We start from the raw sequence: 18,217 nt of genomic DNA, 5'->3' as shown, positions 1-18,217 counted from the left end.
GATATGTACTTGGTGTACTTGATGTGTTCCAGGTGTATTTGTTGCCCACTACACATGTGTAAGTTTTTCTTTTTTGCACTGAGTCTTTTATATGGTTGTACTTAGTTACAGGCATATCACCAGAAGAAAAGACCACAGAACTGGAAACAGAAGTCTCTGCTGAAATTAATTCAGCTGAAATGGAAACGTCTCCTAAAAAGACACCAGCATCTGGTGAGAGTCAGACTGAGAAAATGATGGAAGTGGTGGAAGGTGTTCAAGCTGTAATACAGCAGGAGTTAGACAAACAAGTGGAAGAGACACAGCTGCCACAGGGTAGTGTGGAGGTATCAGAAGTATCCACAGTAGACTCTCGGTCTCTGTCTTCAGTACCTGAGACCATAACTGTGACGCCAGAAATACAGGAGACTGAAAGTAAAGGAGATATTTGTACCCCTGTAGAACAACAACTGGAAATAATAAAAGTTCAAAAGGATGTAGAAAAAGGAGAAATCCATGAGAAGTCAGACACACCAGCTGTTCTAGAAGTAGAAGCTACGTCTGCAAATGAAGGTGTTGCAAATAGTTTACCAGTTGGAGACAAACCCATAAAATCACCAGCTGAGACTTACCCCTCACTTCCCCCATCAGTTAATATAAACAAGACAAATGTGTCTTCCTCGCCGGATGTTTCATTAGACTTGCATTCTGCACGAGATGTACAGCACAGTCAGCCCCCAGCAGTGCCTTCCACTGCCGGAAGCACTCTCCCAACGACTTACATATCAGTCACTCCAAAAATTGGCATGGGAAAACCAGCCATCACCAAACGCAAGTTTTCTCCTGGAAGACCCAGATCAAGACAGGTAAGCATGTAGAATATTTCATTATATATTTATGAAGCACATAGTACAAAATTTGAGTATAATGCATTAAATTCACCTGTTTTTTAGTACGTAGTATGAGTTTATTCTCCTAAGTGAATGCGTAGTTTATTTTTTCCAGAAGGTAGTTTCATGTTAAATAATTGAAAGATCAGACATCATAAAGGTTCTCTAGTGAGAAGTAAAGTTTCCTTCAGCTCATGCTTAGAACAAAATAAAAGAAAATTTGTTATATTTTTAATACATATGCTACAGATGCAGATACACATAATGCTGTGCCTTTTAACTTATCTCTTAATCTTTTTCATATATGCATTTATTTTGGCTAGTACTTTCAAAGTGTGTTAACATTTCTTAAACTGGCTTTATAGAAAAACCTGCAACAACTCCTGTTTCCATCATGCTGCCAGATATTATCTTGATCATCGTTTTTAATGGTATTGCAAATAATTTGATGGGTTTGTTACACTTAGCAAATACCGCATAAGAACTGTCTGGTACAAATCATTGTGGTTTAACTAGGATTAAATTTGATAAGTGAAAAGAATCCTCAAGTCTGTCACCTTCTGCAATGTCTTGCTCTCCATTCAAGTTGTGTAGTTGTGAGGAAAATAGTTCACCAGTCCGTAGGATTTATGTTGTGTTTGCAAAATCCTACACAAAAAGTATGTCAGTGTGACAAAATGTTTCATTTCCGTTTTCATCACAATTTATTTTTAGTCTTTGGGACTTCTAGGCTGATGCTTTCATGCTTTCAGAACTTAGTGTTAAAAAAGCTTTTCATATATTGCACAATTCCTTCAGTTTTCGTGTGTTACCTGGGGTTCAAAATTCTTGGTTCTTAAGAAAAAGGTATGAGATAGTGTTCTGAAAGGGTTAAAAGTATATAACAAGGGCAACAAACGTAATATAAGAAATTAAATTTGGAAGGTTTTAGACTATCTCTGGGTTGTTTTCTTTTTACCCTCATACAAGCATGTATAAAAATCATTTTTCTGTCTGAAAAATTAAATTTCTCAGATTATCATGCAAATTGAAAAGGGGTGGGGTTCTTAGGCAGTCTAAAATGAATTCAAGTTTTCTGTTGGGGAAGTTTATTTGTATTTTGTGTTCCAGTAAGAGTTGTGTTTATTCTTCTGTGCAGTTTGCCCCTGCTCTGCATTGGAACCAGCATCGCAATACCGGTAATAAAATTAGTTAACTGCCAGAGAACCCGTTGAGGAAAACATGAAAACTGACCCCAGCTGTAAATGCCTGTAGCAGAATAGATACGTGTCTCAAAAAAAGAAAAAAAAAACAATCAGCTGTAAAAATGGTACTTGGTATATTCTGTGTACAATAGAGTATAGACATTAACCTCTTAATATGTGGTGTGAGTAATGCAAATAAAACTGAGTTGAATTACGGTTCAGAAGCCAGGTGTAACACAAAATCCTAGCTGTGATGCTAAATCAATATAATCTGTTCAACAGTTTGCAAATTATATTTTAAAATAAAAAGGTACTTGGTAGCTTAGCAGTGCCTGTTGTAGAACTGGACAAGTTACTTGTAAAATTCATGACCTGCCTTGTAAAAGCATGTTGGAAGTCCATGAAGGTTTCTTTTGGTTTTGATTATCTTTGTCTTGTGCTTTAAACAGCTACTAAGATGGCACTTTTGGGAAGCAAATAGCAATTTTTTGGTAAGAAAAGCAAAAAAGCGATGGGCACACTTTGTTTTAAGTTCCTTACTTTCCATTGATAATTCAATTTTAGCACAGATCGGCACCTCGTTGGAATTCAGTGAAAAATTGTCTTGAGTAAGGGCTGAAAAAAATTAAGACCCTGTGGATACTTGATTAGTGAAAAATAGACACTGTTTTCCTCACCTTCTATCAGTATTCTAAATTCAGCTTAACTAGCTGGTAGAGATTTGGACTTGGGGATCTTTTTCAGACTCTTCATCAGTCAGTTTTTACTTCCATTCATCTGATTTTCCATGTTGGAAATGGAAGATGCAAGTCTTGTACCTGTAGATAATGTGTATTTTGAAAAAAGAGAAGCAGCTTGTATATAATAGATGTTTTCTAAAACCAGCTTTATTATTGGGACCTTATCTCTTTTTCCACTGAGTTTAGGAATGCCTTGTTTATTTTGCTGCAGTTAGATTTTTCTAGGTCACTGTGCAGTAAGGTATATATCATATTTGCAGGAATATGTATATCTGCCTTAAACAGTGACAAAATTATCTTCACTACTGTAAGTTTGCTGTGTTAACTTCCTACTTTGGGCCTTTGCTGAGGGACTGAAGCCTGTTGAATGGCAGTCTGTAGACTATGAATAAGAGATTTAGAAATGTCCAGTTAACAGGTAGGTGCCTTCCTCCTGATCAAGATGTAATCAGACAAATCCACAGTGGGTAAGGCATGTGTTTAAATGTTTTAGTCTTTGAATTGCACACAGAAATTGGCTTAGGTTTGGTTTGGGTGTGTTTTTAATTGCTATTTTTTGCTGTAAATATTGGGGGTTTTTAAAGAATTTTGTACTTTTCCAAATAGAGAGTTGTGGATAGGAGCAGAAACCTCTAAATATATTTGGTTGTCAAAGAACACCTTGCGTTTTTATCTAATTGTGCTCAATTTCTGTCATCTTAAACAGTGCACTTGAGATTTTTTGTTAATATTTGTTCCAGTTCTCTGGAGAGAAAATGTTACATTTTTCTGATCTTGGTGCCAGCAGCCCTATATATGACTTTATAATCAACTCGTTATATATGATTTTAGTAACTGATTCAAAAATTGGCAAAAGAAGGAAGCCTCATAGCTGTAACTATAATCTTCCTTCTGATGTTCTCTCTTGCCTGCCGTCAGTGCTCTCCAGACACTTACATGTGCTGGGGTCTGGTTTGGTTTCCCGTTACACGACAATGCTTTGGGACAGGTTTGAAGGCAAGTAAGGAGGTTTTCACCAGGTATAAAAACCAAAGAATTGAGACCTTTTGTTTCTTTGTGTCGTACTCTACAGACACTTCAAAATGGCTATTTTTCTACCAGTTCTGGCTTAGGGAGAGCATCATGTTGGGCAGCTGTTGGCAGCTGAGGAGAGTGCTGCTTTCTGCCATTCCATCTCATTTTCCATGCCAAGTGTGGCCTCACTGCTGAAGAAGGGACATAAACTTAATTTAAAACATTTTAGCCTAACACAGTGTTTCAGGGCCTGTCTGTCCAAATACGATCAGGTTGCTCCAAAACATGTAAAAAGTGGGGAAAACAATGCTGGAAGAAAAAATGCTTCTATGAAGTTATAGGTATAGCAGTTTGGAATAAACCAGGTCATCTGTGGTTCTTCTCTGGGTGTCACTAAAGAGGAATTTTGCCTTCTCAAAAGCTGGTCAATCTTACAGGTTTGAGGTCTGCTTCTTTCTGTTTAAAAAATAACACATAATGCTGTTGTGTCACTTTGTGTCAGGACCTAGGTCATGCGCTACGTTACCTTGCAGCTGGATGAGTTCTTAGCAACGTGCCTTAGAGGGCAGTGAAATAAGAGAGAAAAGTTACACAAATAGGGTTATTTTTATTGATTAAAGAGGTTGTGGCTCCTATACTTGGTGAAGCTAACATTGGCTCCACAGCTGCTTTCGTTTGTTGCACAAAGGAACTGTCATGCTGAACTAGTTGCTTGTCAAGGACTGCACAGGTTTAAAATAGGTACCCCATAAAGAGTCTCGTTACTCCGTGGACCCGAAAGACAAGCCAACACTAGTATGAAGGCACTAAACAGAGCATTATAGCATATGCGGCATTGTAAGACTGGTAGGTAAAGAGGTGAGAATGGTCTGTAGAATGGTACGAATAGAAAAGAATAACCTTCTACTGGTTTTGTTTTATTGTATTACTTTAGAATGTGTTCTGTGGAAAATAGTAAGATAAGAGGTATTCAATTTTCATCATGAAGATATTGGTGGTCAGTATTATATGGCTCACTGCATATCTCTAGGTGTTTTAAGAGATTTTCTAAAATGACACTGGAAAATGCAAAGCACCGTGATGGGTTTGGATGTGTGTTCTTCCTTGGGTATTATGGCTTTTTTGCTGTCTTCAATTACATTGTACCATTAAGTATGTTGTTGTTGTGGTAGATGGCGGGGAAAAAAAAAAGATCAAAAAGGGTCTTTTTCAAGGATTAGTTTTTGTTATGGTTTTTATGTTGTTTGATTTTTGTGGGGTTTTTTAATGAGCTTTATTTTGAAAAGATTAGATTTTGTTCACAACCCTAAAATTACGTGAAATATTAAAATGCAAATCCAGGTTTGTGCATTTGTGATTGCAGTAGACTTCATAAAGCGTTAAGCAGCAAACACAGTCAGTGGTAATTTAGTGAGATCTCCTGACCCTTGCTGACACTGGGTTTCCTTTTGTTATAATTTACTTGCAGCTGTGTTGTTCAATTTCGAGGACTCAAGAATATGATGGAGAATTAGAACTTCCTGTTTCTGTCACAGTACATAATTACTGCCGTGGTTCTGATGTAAATGAACTGAATAGAACTTTCTCTTCAGTGTTGTGTGGTAATAGGCATTAATTAAAAGCCAAAATATAATTAATGCATCTCTTTGATGTAATTCATTTGTTCAGAGTATTGTGGAAGTGTGTGTTTTTAATTAAGTTTATCTGACCAAGAATTCAAATGTTTCTGATCTACAATAAAACTTGGATTAAATTTCCAATTTAATTCTTAACAATATGGTTCATGAATCATATACAATTAATTTTGTTTTGCAAGACCAAATATTTCATATTCAGATTTAATATTCTATTAGCTTTTTAATCTTTTGAATGTACTTAATCACTGGAGAAGTGTATCTTCTTAAAAGGAAAATAATTTTGTATGTCCCAAATAAGGGTAGGTGGTTTTAGTTTTTGATTATGTATTTTCAGCATGTTTGAGATCTTGAATTGTGACCTTTAGCCAGCATGTTGCCTCCCTTATAGAATGATGTAAAGATTGTTCCTATGATACACAGATTATCTTCGTGTTCCTATATAGATTTTCTTTAGGTTGCCATATTATAAGAACAGTTACTTGCTATGCATTACTAGTTTTAGAAATATTGGAAAACTGTAACTAAAATTGATTGAAAGTTTTAACTTTATCTTGCTAAAATGGAACATTCTTTGATATTAAAAATATGGCTATTGTAGTAAAGTTAAATCTGTTGCCACAAACGTGCTGATGTAGTTGCTAACTAGTGTGACAGCGCTTAGTAAAAACATGAGGTTTCGACAGAGAACTGATTAATAAACTACAGTGCTCTTGACAGAGCAAAATCAGCCTTCAGTCTTGCCATTTCTGCCTGGTGGAAGTTGCTGTGGTCTCACGGAATGGGATTCACCCAACCGCAGGTATCTGCAGTGTTAAAGGTCTGCCATAGTCACCCTGAGTCTTACAGAGTTTATTTAGAGCCAGTGGAGAGAAGTAGGGGCATGTAGGGCACCTCCCATCCCATGCGGTGAGTTGCCTTCTGCAAGCACCCATTTACCTTTGCTGACCATTTAGGGAGCACAGGGTGCTTCAGCACAGGCAGAGGGTGACCTGCGTTTCAGAGGAGACCCCCAGGGATGTGTTCGGGTAGGTGTATCGAACCTCCGTTTCGGTGGAAGTTCACTTGCTTTCTTTCTGCCCATTTCTGACTTGGTGCGGTTGTTGCCTCTGTTACGTTACGAATATTATGCCCTTACGTCCTGGATGTGAACCAGGACTCCTGTCCATCTCTAGGTTCACAGATGCAGGAGGTTTTTGCTCAACATTATTCCCCTGATAGAGGGTGTTGATCCTTCTGATGTGTTGTCTGTGTTATGGCCATCTAACTGAAGTCAAGCAAGAAATTGGGATAGCAAAATCCTGCAGTGTAAGCTGTTCAGTCAAGCATACCCACTTTAACCCAAGTGCAGGTGAGCAGTTGCCAGCAGTAGCAGTTCAGCTGGGTATTTTTTGGAAGCACCCTGGCAGAGGGAGGACAATGATGGGAAGTTGAAAACACAGTGGTAATCTTGGGACCACTAAGCAGTTTGTAGGTTGTGTGTCTAAGTAACCCCTTGTGTGGACAAAATTGTAAAGTGGTGGTGGGTTTTGGGTTTTTTAAAGCACTGTATTGTCCATGCTCCCTTTCCCAGGCAGGCATAGCTAAACTCCTAGAAAGCAGATCTATACTGAATATGACCATGTCCGCACTGTGGGTTGTACCACCTGGACAACGTTGGCATTTTTAAAATGCAACTTTTTTGCATAATTAGGGTTTTAGGTCACCAACAGAATTTTTCTTTCGGATCTGTTGTGCCAGTTTGAATACTGAGCTATCTGAGCAGCTGTAGGTTACTGCCTGCCCAGCTCTGCAGGCAGAAGGCATCATATGAGCTTTTCCTCATCTGCTGGAGGGTAAGCGAGATGTTGGCTCATACTCACCTTCATCAGCAGATTGAGCTAACCTGGCTGTGCCTGACATGGATTATGGAGGTCTTGCCCGTGATCCTTCTGGCCTGACATCCGTTGAGGAGTAGCCCTATTTTCAGTCAGCGCAGCTGTTAGCAAAATACCTATTTACAGTCTGAGCTGAATATGTGTTTTGATGAGTTGTTGATTCCAAAGAAACTGTTTCCCGGACATTCTTGATGGAGAACATTTCATTTCAGAAAAAAAACCGCCACATTTTGCAGAGCTATCTCATTTTTCTTAATGCTTATTATTGTAAAGACCAGCATTCAAAGGCGTCAATGTGTTTGGGCTTGCCCATGTGAGCAGTTATGCATGTGTGAATAGTTGGGACTTATTAGTATGCGTGAGGTTATCCCCTATCATCCGTGGGATTCTACTGCTGAATGTCATTCTCGAGAAGGTAAACCTGTACTTTTCATCTATTTTATTTCTCATCCTGGCATTCATTATTTCTGACTCTCACAAACTTAGAATTAGGAAAATGTATTATCCTTTAAATATTCTAATTTGTAAATTTAGAATGAAGTTATTTATTTTGATAGCTATCTCCTGCAGTCTTTACTTAGGGTTCGAGGAAGTCTTCCACAGATTTTAATGTGTATGAGAAACTTCAGCTTTTTTTTTTTTTTTTTCCATCTTAGCACTTTCTTCTTGTTTTACCATATTTTTTTCTGACAGGGTTATACAGTGTCTCACCATCATGGGAACTATATAAACAGGGATAATAATCAGTTTAAAAGGGTTTGTACATACACCATACAGATGTATGTTATTCCATGTATATAATAATGTATTAAAATTTGATACCAGAGCATATCATGAGAACACGGGTGAAAAAACCTTAGTAGTGGGGGTTTTATAATTGTTTGTTTCTGGCAAACTTGCAGGAAAGAGGTACTTCATTAATTATCATGTTGCTGTTTTTCCTTTTTTTTCCCCTTTTTTTTATGGTTTATTTATATTCATTTTGTTTCACGCACTTCTCAGACTAGTTGTTGCTGTGATTATCAGTAGTTTAGACTCAAAAGTCAACTAAGGCCATCTGTTCTTTCAAAATGTGATTTGAAGTGTAAAAGGGGATGTTGTCATCTCAAACTACTGTCTCTGATGCAATAAATTTAGGGATATAATTTGTTGTTATGATTGCTTGCTTTCAATTTATATTATACTTTGTTTGTAAAACTCATTTTGTTGTATTTCACCATCAGTTTGAGGTTAATATTTGTTTTAATGTATGTTTCAATGAGAACCTAAAAATTTCCCACCTTCCTCTCACTCAGTGAACTAATTGACTACTTAAGTTAACGTAGAAATTCCTATGCCTGCATGTGCTTTGCTTTTCAGATTATTTTTTGTTGCTTGCTTTTTTCTTTTCTTTCTCTTTTTTTTTTTATTTTTTTATGTTGCGAAGTTTTATACATCTATTTTCTCACCTACCGTATCCTAGGGGGCTTGGAGTACCAATAATACAGTCAGCCCACCTTCCTGGTCCCCAGACAGTTCAGAAGGTCGGGACATTTTTAAATCCAGACAGCTTCCTGGCAGTGCCATTTGGAGCATCAAAGTGGTAAATAATTTGAATTTATTTTCATGTGTCCGTTGCTGTCTTTCTGCTGTAGAGACTAGTGATGAAATCCTGTATCTCACAACTGAATGAATCTTCCGTTTTACTACTGTTTAAGGCCTTTAAAAATTATTGAAACTCTGGAGATTTCAAGTTAAAAAAATACATGCTTTCCAGAGTGTACAGTATGATGGCATTGCCATGATTTTCAGTTTCAAAGAATAGCTTGTATTACCAGTTTTTTGTGTGTGTTTAGTACTTCACTTTTTGTGGTTGGCTTTACATAGCTGTCAAAATAAATTACCTGAGAAGGAAAATGTCCCTAAGACTGGCAGTAAGGTAAGCCAGGCATGGAAAGGAGCAGAGATCTGAATTTGTTGAATTTGTTGCTGTGGAGAAGTCTTGCAGAGTGGATTCAAAGTGACATAGTTTTTAGCTTATGGGGGAATAAATAACAACTTTCCTACCTGATTAGATGGACCAAAGCTTGTATCCACAGTGACGTTTACCATTAAAAACACCTGAAGAAACGAAGTGGAATTATTATTTTTAAATAAAGGCAAAAAAGCTAAATGACGAAACTCTGACAAATAGCTGTAGCTTCCCAATGATTTATTTTCATCTCACTTTAACTCTCATGCTAATTTTGTTTTGACATTAGCTTAGCTTTTGCTGCTTCAAGCATTAATTTTTCAGCTTAATATTCAGCATTAACATTGATACAATTATGTGCTTATTCCTGTTACTAGTTGTGTGAAAATAACAATACTGATACCTGATCTGAAACAGACAGAATAAGAAACGTGCTAGAATAGCTTACACCTTAAAAAATTGACGCTTCTATGTCCTGTGTGTGCATATGTATTAACTCCATATATATGTAAGGACAACATTTTTTGTTTCACCTTAGTACATATAAATACTTCATCCATCATTGGCATCCTTCGTTTCACTTCCTAAAATAGCATTGCATTGCATTACCTTGTTGTGTAAGAGTAAGTAAATTTAATTTCTCTTCCCATTAATAGATGGATGTTAATAAAATGTTAGCATTGGGATACTTGGATTCTCCCTTTAATTATGACCATAAACTTCTGCATCTTCTTTAAAACAGGAGTTGGCATATTTGAAAAATACTGTTGGAAATAATGAGCCCATAGTGCTGCTTTCCATCCAGGGAACTCTTGTCTCCATCAGTAGAGACTGTTCACATCTGTTGGTGACACCATCCCCAATGAGCTTTGTGGTTCCATCAACATTGTTTTACTGAGTAAATGTTTTGTCTTGGTATTAAAAGTAGTTTCCAGCAAACATTTGGATACAGACACCATATTTAGACACTTTGTGGATGGAGTCGGGCTGCATTAGGAGCTGAGATCATTCACGTATTTGAAATGCAATAAATAATCTCATTGCTTATTTCATAGTAGGAAAGGTGCTTATTTGAGTATATATCATAATTATCGTCATTTATTCAGATTGGAGCTTCTGAAACATGTTGTAAAGGTGTCTGACACCAGCCAGAACTCAGGGACATTGTCAATATGTTCTTTTTCTCTCTAGAAAAATGTTAAGGAGGATTAGGGATCCTCTTTGTGTTTAGTTCTTTTTGAAATTAAAAGAAAAATAAATAATGAGAATCAAACTAAATCACAGTATTAATATCAGGTAATTATGAAAAACTTAGTTGCTTTTCCACAGTTAATTGTAGTTGAATGTACTGTAAATACTCCAGAGCACACCACACTGCAACTGTAATCTGCATCTAAAGTAAGGAAGGGGAAAAAAGAAGCTGTCTAAAAATAAGTGGATATTTTTTAAGAAAAACATTGTATTATGGGGAGTGTTGACCTGAGTCTAATTGATATAATTAATATAAAAAGCTCTCTCTGTATCTGCAGAATTGAGAGAGTTTGGTGGAGTCGGCTCCTGCTTTGCTTTGGGAGTAGTGAGTCCTAATGAATTCCAGTGTTTGCTTGATTATTCATAGCGTAAGAAAAACATCTACGATTGCATGTAATCAAGTGTCCAGACCATATTCAGAAGTCCCATGACTGTCTGAGCTGACTGTTTAAAAAGAAAAATGAATCATAGAATAGAGGATATTTATTTTGGATTCTTTGCAACTGTGTCAAAAAAATGCAGTTCTGTGTTTCCAGTTCTTCCTGAGCAGAAAATAAACATTTTTGGGTTTGGCCGCTTTCTCTCTGGTGTTAAAGGTGATCATGTTATGTCATGTAAGTAGTTAAAGGTATTTCACGATGATTTATGAAGCGACTTAATGACTATGGCCTAATGTGCTCATATTCACTTGAAATCATAGGGTGGTTTTTTACTTATGTTTTTCCCTAGTTGCATTTAACAAGTTTGAATCCTGTATAACAAAAGAACTTCAGGTTGCATTTAAATTGTTATCTTGTATTGAATAGGGCCGTGGATCAGGATTCCCAGGGAAGCGGAGGCCACGTGGTGCAGGTCTTTCAGGAAGAGGTGGCAGAGGTAGATCAAAACTGAAAAATGGAGTTGGGACTGTAGTCATTCCAGGGGTAAGAACATTTATTTTTAAGTCATATTGCAGTCTGCTAATATAACAAAATTTAATTCAGCTATAATTATTGTATTAAAATAACTGTGTAAACCCAAAGAGAGCTAAAAAGCAGAGGCCTCTGATAAAGCCTGGCTGTTACTAAGTGTTTGTGATGAAGAGCTACAGCACTGTAGCTTAATGGGCCTGAAACAACTTTATGCTGCTCTTGCCACTTAAAGGGACAACTTAAAGTTGGGAGTCTTAGAGTACTCCTTCTATTTCCTCGGGTGGAAAACACATTGGGTAAAGGCAGCACTCACTGGAATGACACAAAACAGGAGAGCGAGGCTTGTGCACAAGAATGTAACAGCAGTCATAGCAGAATAGACCAGAGGTGGTTCTACCCAGGGGACCAACACTGATAGCTGGGGGAAGAGCGCAGAAACAGAAGAGGCCTAGAGAAGGAGACACTTCAAGAGTTTGTGGCTTGGGGGCTTGCTGAACAGGAGGTGGTATCTTTGTCTTGGGCAGCCTGCACTGGAGTTTCCTGTCATGAATTTGCCTATTCACTTTTAAAAACTTTTGGAAACCACATTAACCTTTTTTAAGTCTACAGCTCATTAGCCTGTTGTTTTAAATTGCTGCCTCCTGGTTTCGTTGCCTGCTCCTTTGTGCCCTTACAGAAGAGGCAGTGGAGAATTGTTTTCTGTTCACCTCCTCCATCCATGCAACACAGTTTCTATAGATCTCCATAATTTCTCCATCTTTTCCTTCCACTCTTTCCTTGCTAATCTGGAGATTCCCAGTATTTTGAGTTGTTCCTTGTATGGAAGCTATTCCATTTTTTTGATCATCCTTGTTGATTGTTTTGCCATGTTCATTTCTTTACTTTTTGGACCTTCATCTGCCTTTTTATAGTGCAGCATTCACCTTTATGGAGTTCTTGTGCAGTTCTTCACAGTTGTCTTTCGGGTTTTTTATTACTCTGAATATCTTAATACTGTTGACAAGCTTTGTCACCTTGCTCCTCACTTGATTTGTCAGATTGCACACGAGTGTGTTGAACACCATGGCCTGTTAGCAGATATTCCTGTCAGGTTTCCACCAGTGCTGTTCTCCCACATAGAAAACTAATAAGTTATTGTACTCTTTATTTCGTGTCTTATGTCAGTATAGGGCCCATTCCTCTAATTCTATGTCAGTTTGCCTTTTTTTAGGGAGCATTGATGAAGGACTTTGCCAAAAGAATTTGGTGATGAAATTCACCAAAGAATTTGGTCAAGTTTCGTCAGTCAGATTTCCCTGTCTGCAGGCTTGCTGACTCCTTTGGAGAGCTCTGATAGATCCTGATTTACCATAATTAAAGCTTCTTTGACTCTTTAACAAAATATGTATCAATGTGGCTGCAAGTTCTCTGTTACCATCGAATGTCAGATATTCTGTAGGACGGTACACAGCTTCTCCCAGAAGCCTTTGAGAAAATGGTAGTTACATTTGCCGTCTCCCATTCCTACAGCACTGAAGTGATTGTAAGCAAGTTGTTGCTCACTGCAGTTGATAGTCAAGCTATTTCATACTTGAAGTCCTTTTAAAACTCTTAAGTTTTATACAGTCCTGGTCTGCTCCTCGTAAGAAGAGGGATTTTGGTATGAAAAGCTGTTGGAAATCCGACGGCAGAAAATTCGTAGTTTTTTTCCTGCTAAGGACTTGGCTTCTTTGAACATTCTTTTTAAGACTTGATTATCATTCAGCCCTGCAGATATTGAGAGGCATCCTGTTCCTCATGTTCAGAGAAGGACTTGTTCATTTTTATGTCTTTATGAAGTAACTCCTCAGGCTCTCTTTAGAGCTACTTTTTGTGTTCTTGCATAAAACCAGTTTGAGTTTATACAGCATTGTGCCACTTTTTGCTGCCTATTTAATAATTTCCTGGAATACTCTGGTATTTGTGATCTGGGAAAGGAACAAACCTCTCTATCATTTTTCCCCTTTTCAAGCTTTGGATGGTCAAGATTCATGAGCAAATACATGATTTTAAACATATAGGATGAATTCCACTCAAGCTAGTCACAGGTACCTTATTGAATTGAAGGCATTCACATAATTATTTAGTCCTCAGTACAGGAAAGACATGGACCTGTTGGAGCGGGTCCAGAGGAGGCCACAAAAACGATCCGAGGGCTGGAGCACCTCTCTTACAAGGACAGGCTGAGAGAGTTGGGGTTGTTCAGCCTGGAGAAGCGAAGGCTGAGGAGAGACCTTATTGTGGCCTTCCAGTACTTCAACGGGGACTATAGGAAAGATGGGGACAGACATTTTAGTAGGGCCTGTAGTGACAGGACAAGGAGTAATGGTTTTAAACTAAAAGAGGGTAGGTTTAGGTTGGACACAAAAAAGAAATTTTTTACAATGAGGGTGGTGAAACACTGGCCCAGGTTGCACAGAGAGGTGGTCGATGCCCCATCCCTGGAAACACTCCAAGTCAGGCTGGACGGGGCTCTGAGCAACCTGAGCTAGTTGAAGATGTCCCTGCTCACTGCAGGGGGGTTGGAGTAGGTGACCTTTAAAGGTCCCTTCTGACCTAAACCATTCTGTGATTCTGTGTTACATGGCACAGTACTTCAAGAGAAGCTGGGTTTTAGTGAATCAACTCTTAAAAATTTTTGTAACTGAACAGAGGATACTGAATTAGGTAAATTGCTATAAATACAAAATGGACATCACTCTCCTCAATTTCCTATAGAAATTTGATCCTGTGGCTCATCAAGTAAATGCTAGTTTTGGAGTTGTAGAACAGAGATGTGGCTGTCTTGTGATAGAGTAGATGAACGTAGCAATACCAAGAGACCAGCCTTTTCCCAGATAAATGTTTGAAATGGGAGTATTTCAACCCCTTTGCACTAACAAATTCTTAGTCAGCATGGGATCATGACCAGTGGACAACTGTACAAATTTGGAAATATCTTGGTATATCTTGGCAATGGGAAAGAAGGTGGCTACAGGTTAACCCAAGCTGGACCACGGCTGGCATTAAGCAGACATCAAAATTGCAGTGATTCAGTCCTTCAAATTCTGGTGTTATGTATATGCAAGCAATTTCAAGAACCTTGTGGAACTTGTGGAGATACATCTGAAGGAAAAGCTCTCCCTGAATGTATCAAGGGGTGTTTTGGGTGTTTTTTTGTTAATTAGTTAGTTACAGCTGCAGTACTCTAAACTATAGAGTAATTAAAACGCGTTAACATTATACTCCCTTTTTAGCTGTCTCTCAGTAAACACTGATTTTCAACAACAGTGTATCAGAAGGTTTCCTGTAGCTGTTGTAGCAGTATTTACATTTGTCTCTAGAGTGATGCTTGGATTTGTAAAATATTTAAATTATTATTTAAATGAAACCGCCTGTGTAAGACTTAAACTGTATTTAAAATAATCCACATTTATAAAATTAAACAGGTGGTAAAACAAAGTTACCTTTCTCTATCATACATTTGTTCTTTTATATAGAACTCTGTGCTCTTATCTTCCAAACATCATGGCTGCTTCTGGTTCAGAGAGTAAATAGTTAGGCCTGTTAATTTAAATTCATGGGTAGCAATTTCTACAGAGCAAGATTTGCATGAAAGCCAGAACACAGTTGAGGTCTTTTTTTTTTTTTTTTTTCTTTTTCTTCCTGCAGAGCTGCAAGTACATGTATACACTGAATTAATAAAGGGCAGGTCAGAGTAACAATCTCTTGATCAAAAAGAGAACGACTGTCTGCAGTAAGAGCTTATGGATTGAGATCAAAACAGCCATTTCAAGTTCAATGCAAGTTTTTATGGGAAAGATAGATAAGCCTCATAAAGGAACTGCTTACGGAGAGTGTCTTAACTATTGAAACTTCAGAAGTCTTGCTTATTCCTCTAACATACTTGGAACATTAGCTAAAACACATTTTAGGCAATATGGGACAACTTACATTTCTGCAATTGCTCTTTGAATTCTCAAAAGTATGTCACTGTAATTAACTTTCTGGTGAGGAGAATTTCAGTGTTTATATGTAGGGAACAGAGCAGGCTGGTCACAGTATGACAATTTCTGCTTAGTGATATTTTTTTTCTCTTAGACTACCTCTTTCCTTCCATTTCCATTTTAAAGTGCAATGGGTAATGTGTAAAAGTGAACAAAGGAGAGGAAGAGAATGTGTCTGTAAAACTGAAAGAGTGACGATGCTTGAAGTGATACTAAAATGTGAATTAATATAGTAATTTCTGATGAAGGTAGCTTTCTATGAAAGTTCCTACTGTATGAATAAATAATTGCAAAGCTTGTATTCTCTGATACAATTAAAATCTTTAGAAAATAAGTTCCATCTTGTCTCATGTCTTAGAAAATGTGCTTGCTATTTATGTGGTGTGTTCTTTTAATAGGTCACAACTATGGATATTTCATCTAACAAAGATGAGGAAGAAAACTCGATGCATAATACAGTTGTCCTCTTCTCTAACAGTGACAAGTTCACTCTCCATCAGGTTAGGATAATAGTGACTGTGTTTTCATTTTGTTTCCCCGCTTCTAATGAGAAAAAAGTAAATTAATGTCCTTGTTAAGAGTTAAATTGTACAGCAAGCTAGTTGGCTCTTACAGTTACATGTTTTCAGAGTTTAGTGTCTGGTATGTGTTGAAAATCTGCTGTTTTCTGTCATTTCAGGATATGTGTGTAGTTTGTGGAAGTTTTGGCCAAGGTGCTGAGGGCAGGTTGCTTGCCTGTTCTCAATGTGGTCAGTGTTACCATCCATACTGTGTCAGTATTAAGGTGAGTTCTTTTGTTATATAAAAAAAATTACTTGATGACGCTTTTTTCATAGTGTATTTTAATAGCACTATGCTGCCTTGGGTTTTGTGGTAAGTAGGGGAGTCATTAACTTGTTAGATATTCATCAGCTAATGTGACCGTTATTTGTATGCGACTTGTGAAAGACTTTAATTAAATGTCATTTTATAGTATGCATTGCCTCAAGAGAAATTAACCTTTTTGTAATTTCACAACCATAAATAGCACTGATTATCCAGCAGTTGGTTAAAATAACAGTTTGAGATATAAGCTTAAGACCTAAGTACAAGCAGAATTAAAAACAAAGAAAAAATTATACTGCATCTTCATTTACTAGGGGTATACGGTTTAGTTGATTCAATTTTTCTGTTGGCTGTCAGAATTGACAGCAGTTGGAGTGGTTAATTAATACATTTTTACATTCATTAGTCTGGGAGAGAATGTGTGAAAATTAAATTTGAATGGTATGAGATGACTTAGCACATAATAAGCTATTTACTGCAATATATACACCATATACTCTTTATTATATAAGTACATCTTTGTAAAAGTGGAAGTTTTTTTATCATGTCACAAAACTTGGTTTTAAATGTACTTTACTAAATGCCATATGCGTATTTCGTGCAACTATAATTTGGCTTTTGTTACTATACTAATCTTACATTATATATTAATTACAATAAATTAGTTTTTTGCTTCAGATGACTAAAACCCCAGCACTGGTTATCACAGGTAATTTAGGAAAGATACAGGATTTGTAGTGACCTGAATCCTGGCTTTATTGCATAGCTGAAAAAAAGCAGCTGTATGTTCTCCTTCTTCCCTACAGAACCAGCTGCTCCTGTAAGGAGTAAACTGTCCTACATGTAGATCCAGTGCAGTGTATATTCTCTGGTATGCTAGTTTATCTGAGGAAATTATATTCTGGAATGGTATCAGCTATCGGTAATTACAGTTCCTTTCTGTTTAATCCATTCCCATTTATTGAAGCTTCAGAAGGTCTAATTGATAAACAGCTACTTGGATATAGATAGTGTACACAGAAAAGCATCCTGTGCTCCACTAGCCAGAGCTTAATTTATACAACGATTGCACTTCATAGAGCAGTTTTCAAATAATTTTCACCTTGCCATTTGCAGATTACTAAAGTGGTGCTTAGCAAAGGTTGGAGGTGCCTGGAGTGCACAGTGTGCGAAGCGTGTGGGAAAGCGACAGATCCAGGAAGACTCCTTCTCTGTGATGACTGCGACATCAGCTACCACACGTACTGCTTGGACCCACCCCTGCAGACAGTTCCAAAGGGAGGCTGGAAGTGCAAATGGTGTGTTCGGTTCTAGGGTCAGAAATCTGGATTGCTGACCTCTTCTGTTTCTTTTTATCACTTCATATTTACAATGTCAATTGAACTGTAATAATGTTTTAATTGTATTCGTCTGGTGTATTAAACAAGGGAACAAAATACTTTTGAATTGTTTCCTTCAATTATGAATTCAATAGGGATACTGTTGTCTCCTCTTATTGCTGTTCCTTCATGCCAAAAACCGCTAAGTAGAGGTGGACAACATTTTTCTTTTGAAACTCTTAGCCGAAGGAAAAATATAAATTCCATTTTACATTCATTGGAACATTCATTCCAACATTCAGTTGGAAAAATGAACAGGCACTTCAGCAAATCGTTCTCGAAATAAAACCCTCTGAAAACCGTTCGTGTTACTTGGCTGAAACACAGAATAGACCTCTCACATGGCTGGGTCTCCATACCTCAAAGTGAATGGCAGCTGGAAGCAGGAACTCCTTTGATCTGTTGAGCTGTTACAAGCACCCATCTGCCCTGTTTTTGCAGATGGAAAGGACTTCTAACTTAGGAACTTTCATTAAAAAGTATTTTAAAATGTTGGTAATCTTCGAAATCTAAATAATATATTTTCATTCAATTGAAATACTGTTTAACCTGAAATGAGTTTTCCTCTCCCCCTGCCC

General features: G+C 37.4%; 1 protein-coding gene across 45 annotated transcripts in view; it reads left to right on the top strand.

The window, feature by feature from the left end:
- KMT2C (lysine methyltransferase 2C) overlaps positions 1–18,217 on the top strand; it is a 201,816-nt gene that overhangs the window by 117,394 nt on the left and 66,205 nt on the right. For 28 of the 45 annotated variants that reach the window (XM_075082303.1, XM_075082304.1, XM_075082316.1 and 25 more), the window contains 6 exons: positions 106–845; positions 8,781–8,900; positions 11,327–11,443; positions 15,834–15,935; positions 16,115–16,219; positions 17,377–17,558. In XM_075082303.1, coding sequence (XP_074938404.1) covers positions 106–845; positions 8,781–8,900; positions 11,327–11,443; positions 15,834–15,935; positions 16,115–16,219; positions 17,377–17,558 — 1,366 coding nt within the window. The remainder of the gene's footprint in view (positions 1–105; positions 846–8,780; positions 8,901–11,326; positions 11,444–15,833; positions 15,936–16,114; positions 16,220–17,376; positions 17,559–18,217) is intronic. The other 17 variants (XM_075082328.1, XM_075082311.1, XM_075082310.1 and 14 more) reach the window with 2 other exon arrangements.

The sequence above is a fragment of the Phalacrocorax aristotelis genome, chromosome 2 (genome assembly GCF_949628215.1).
Source record: "Phalacrocorax aristotelis chromosome 2, bGulAri2.1, whole genome shotgun sequence".
NCBI lineage: Eukaryota > Metazoa > Chordata > Aves > Suliformes > Phalacrocoracidae > Phalacrocorax > Phalacrocorax aristotelis.
The sequence above is the reverse complement of the archived record's forward strand: the minus strand, read 5'-3'. Positions and strand labels throughout refer to the sequence as shown.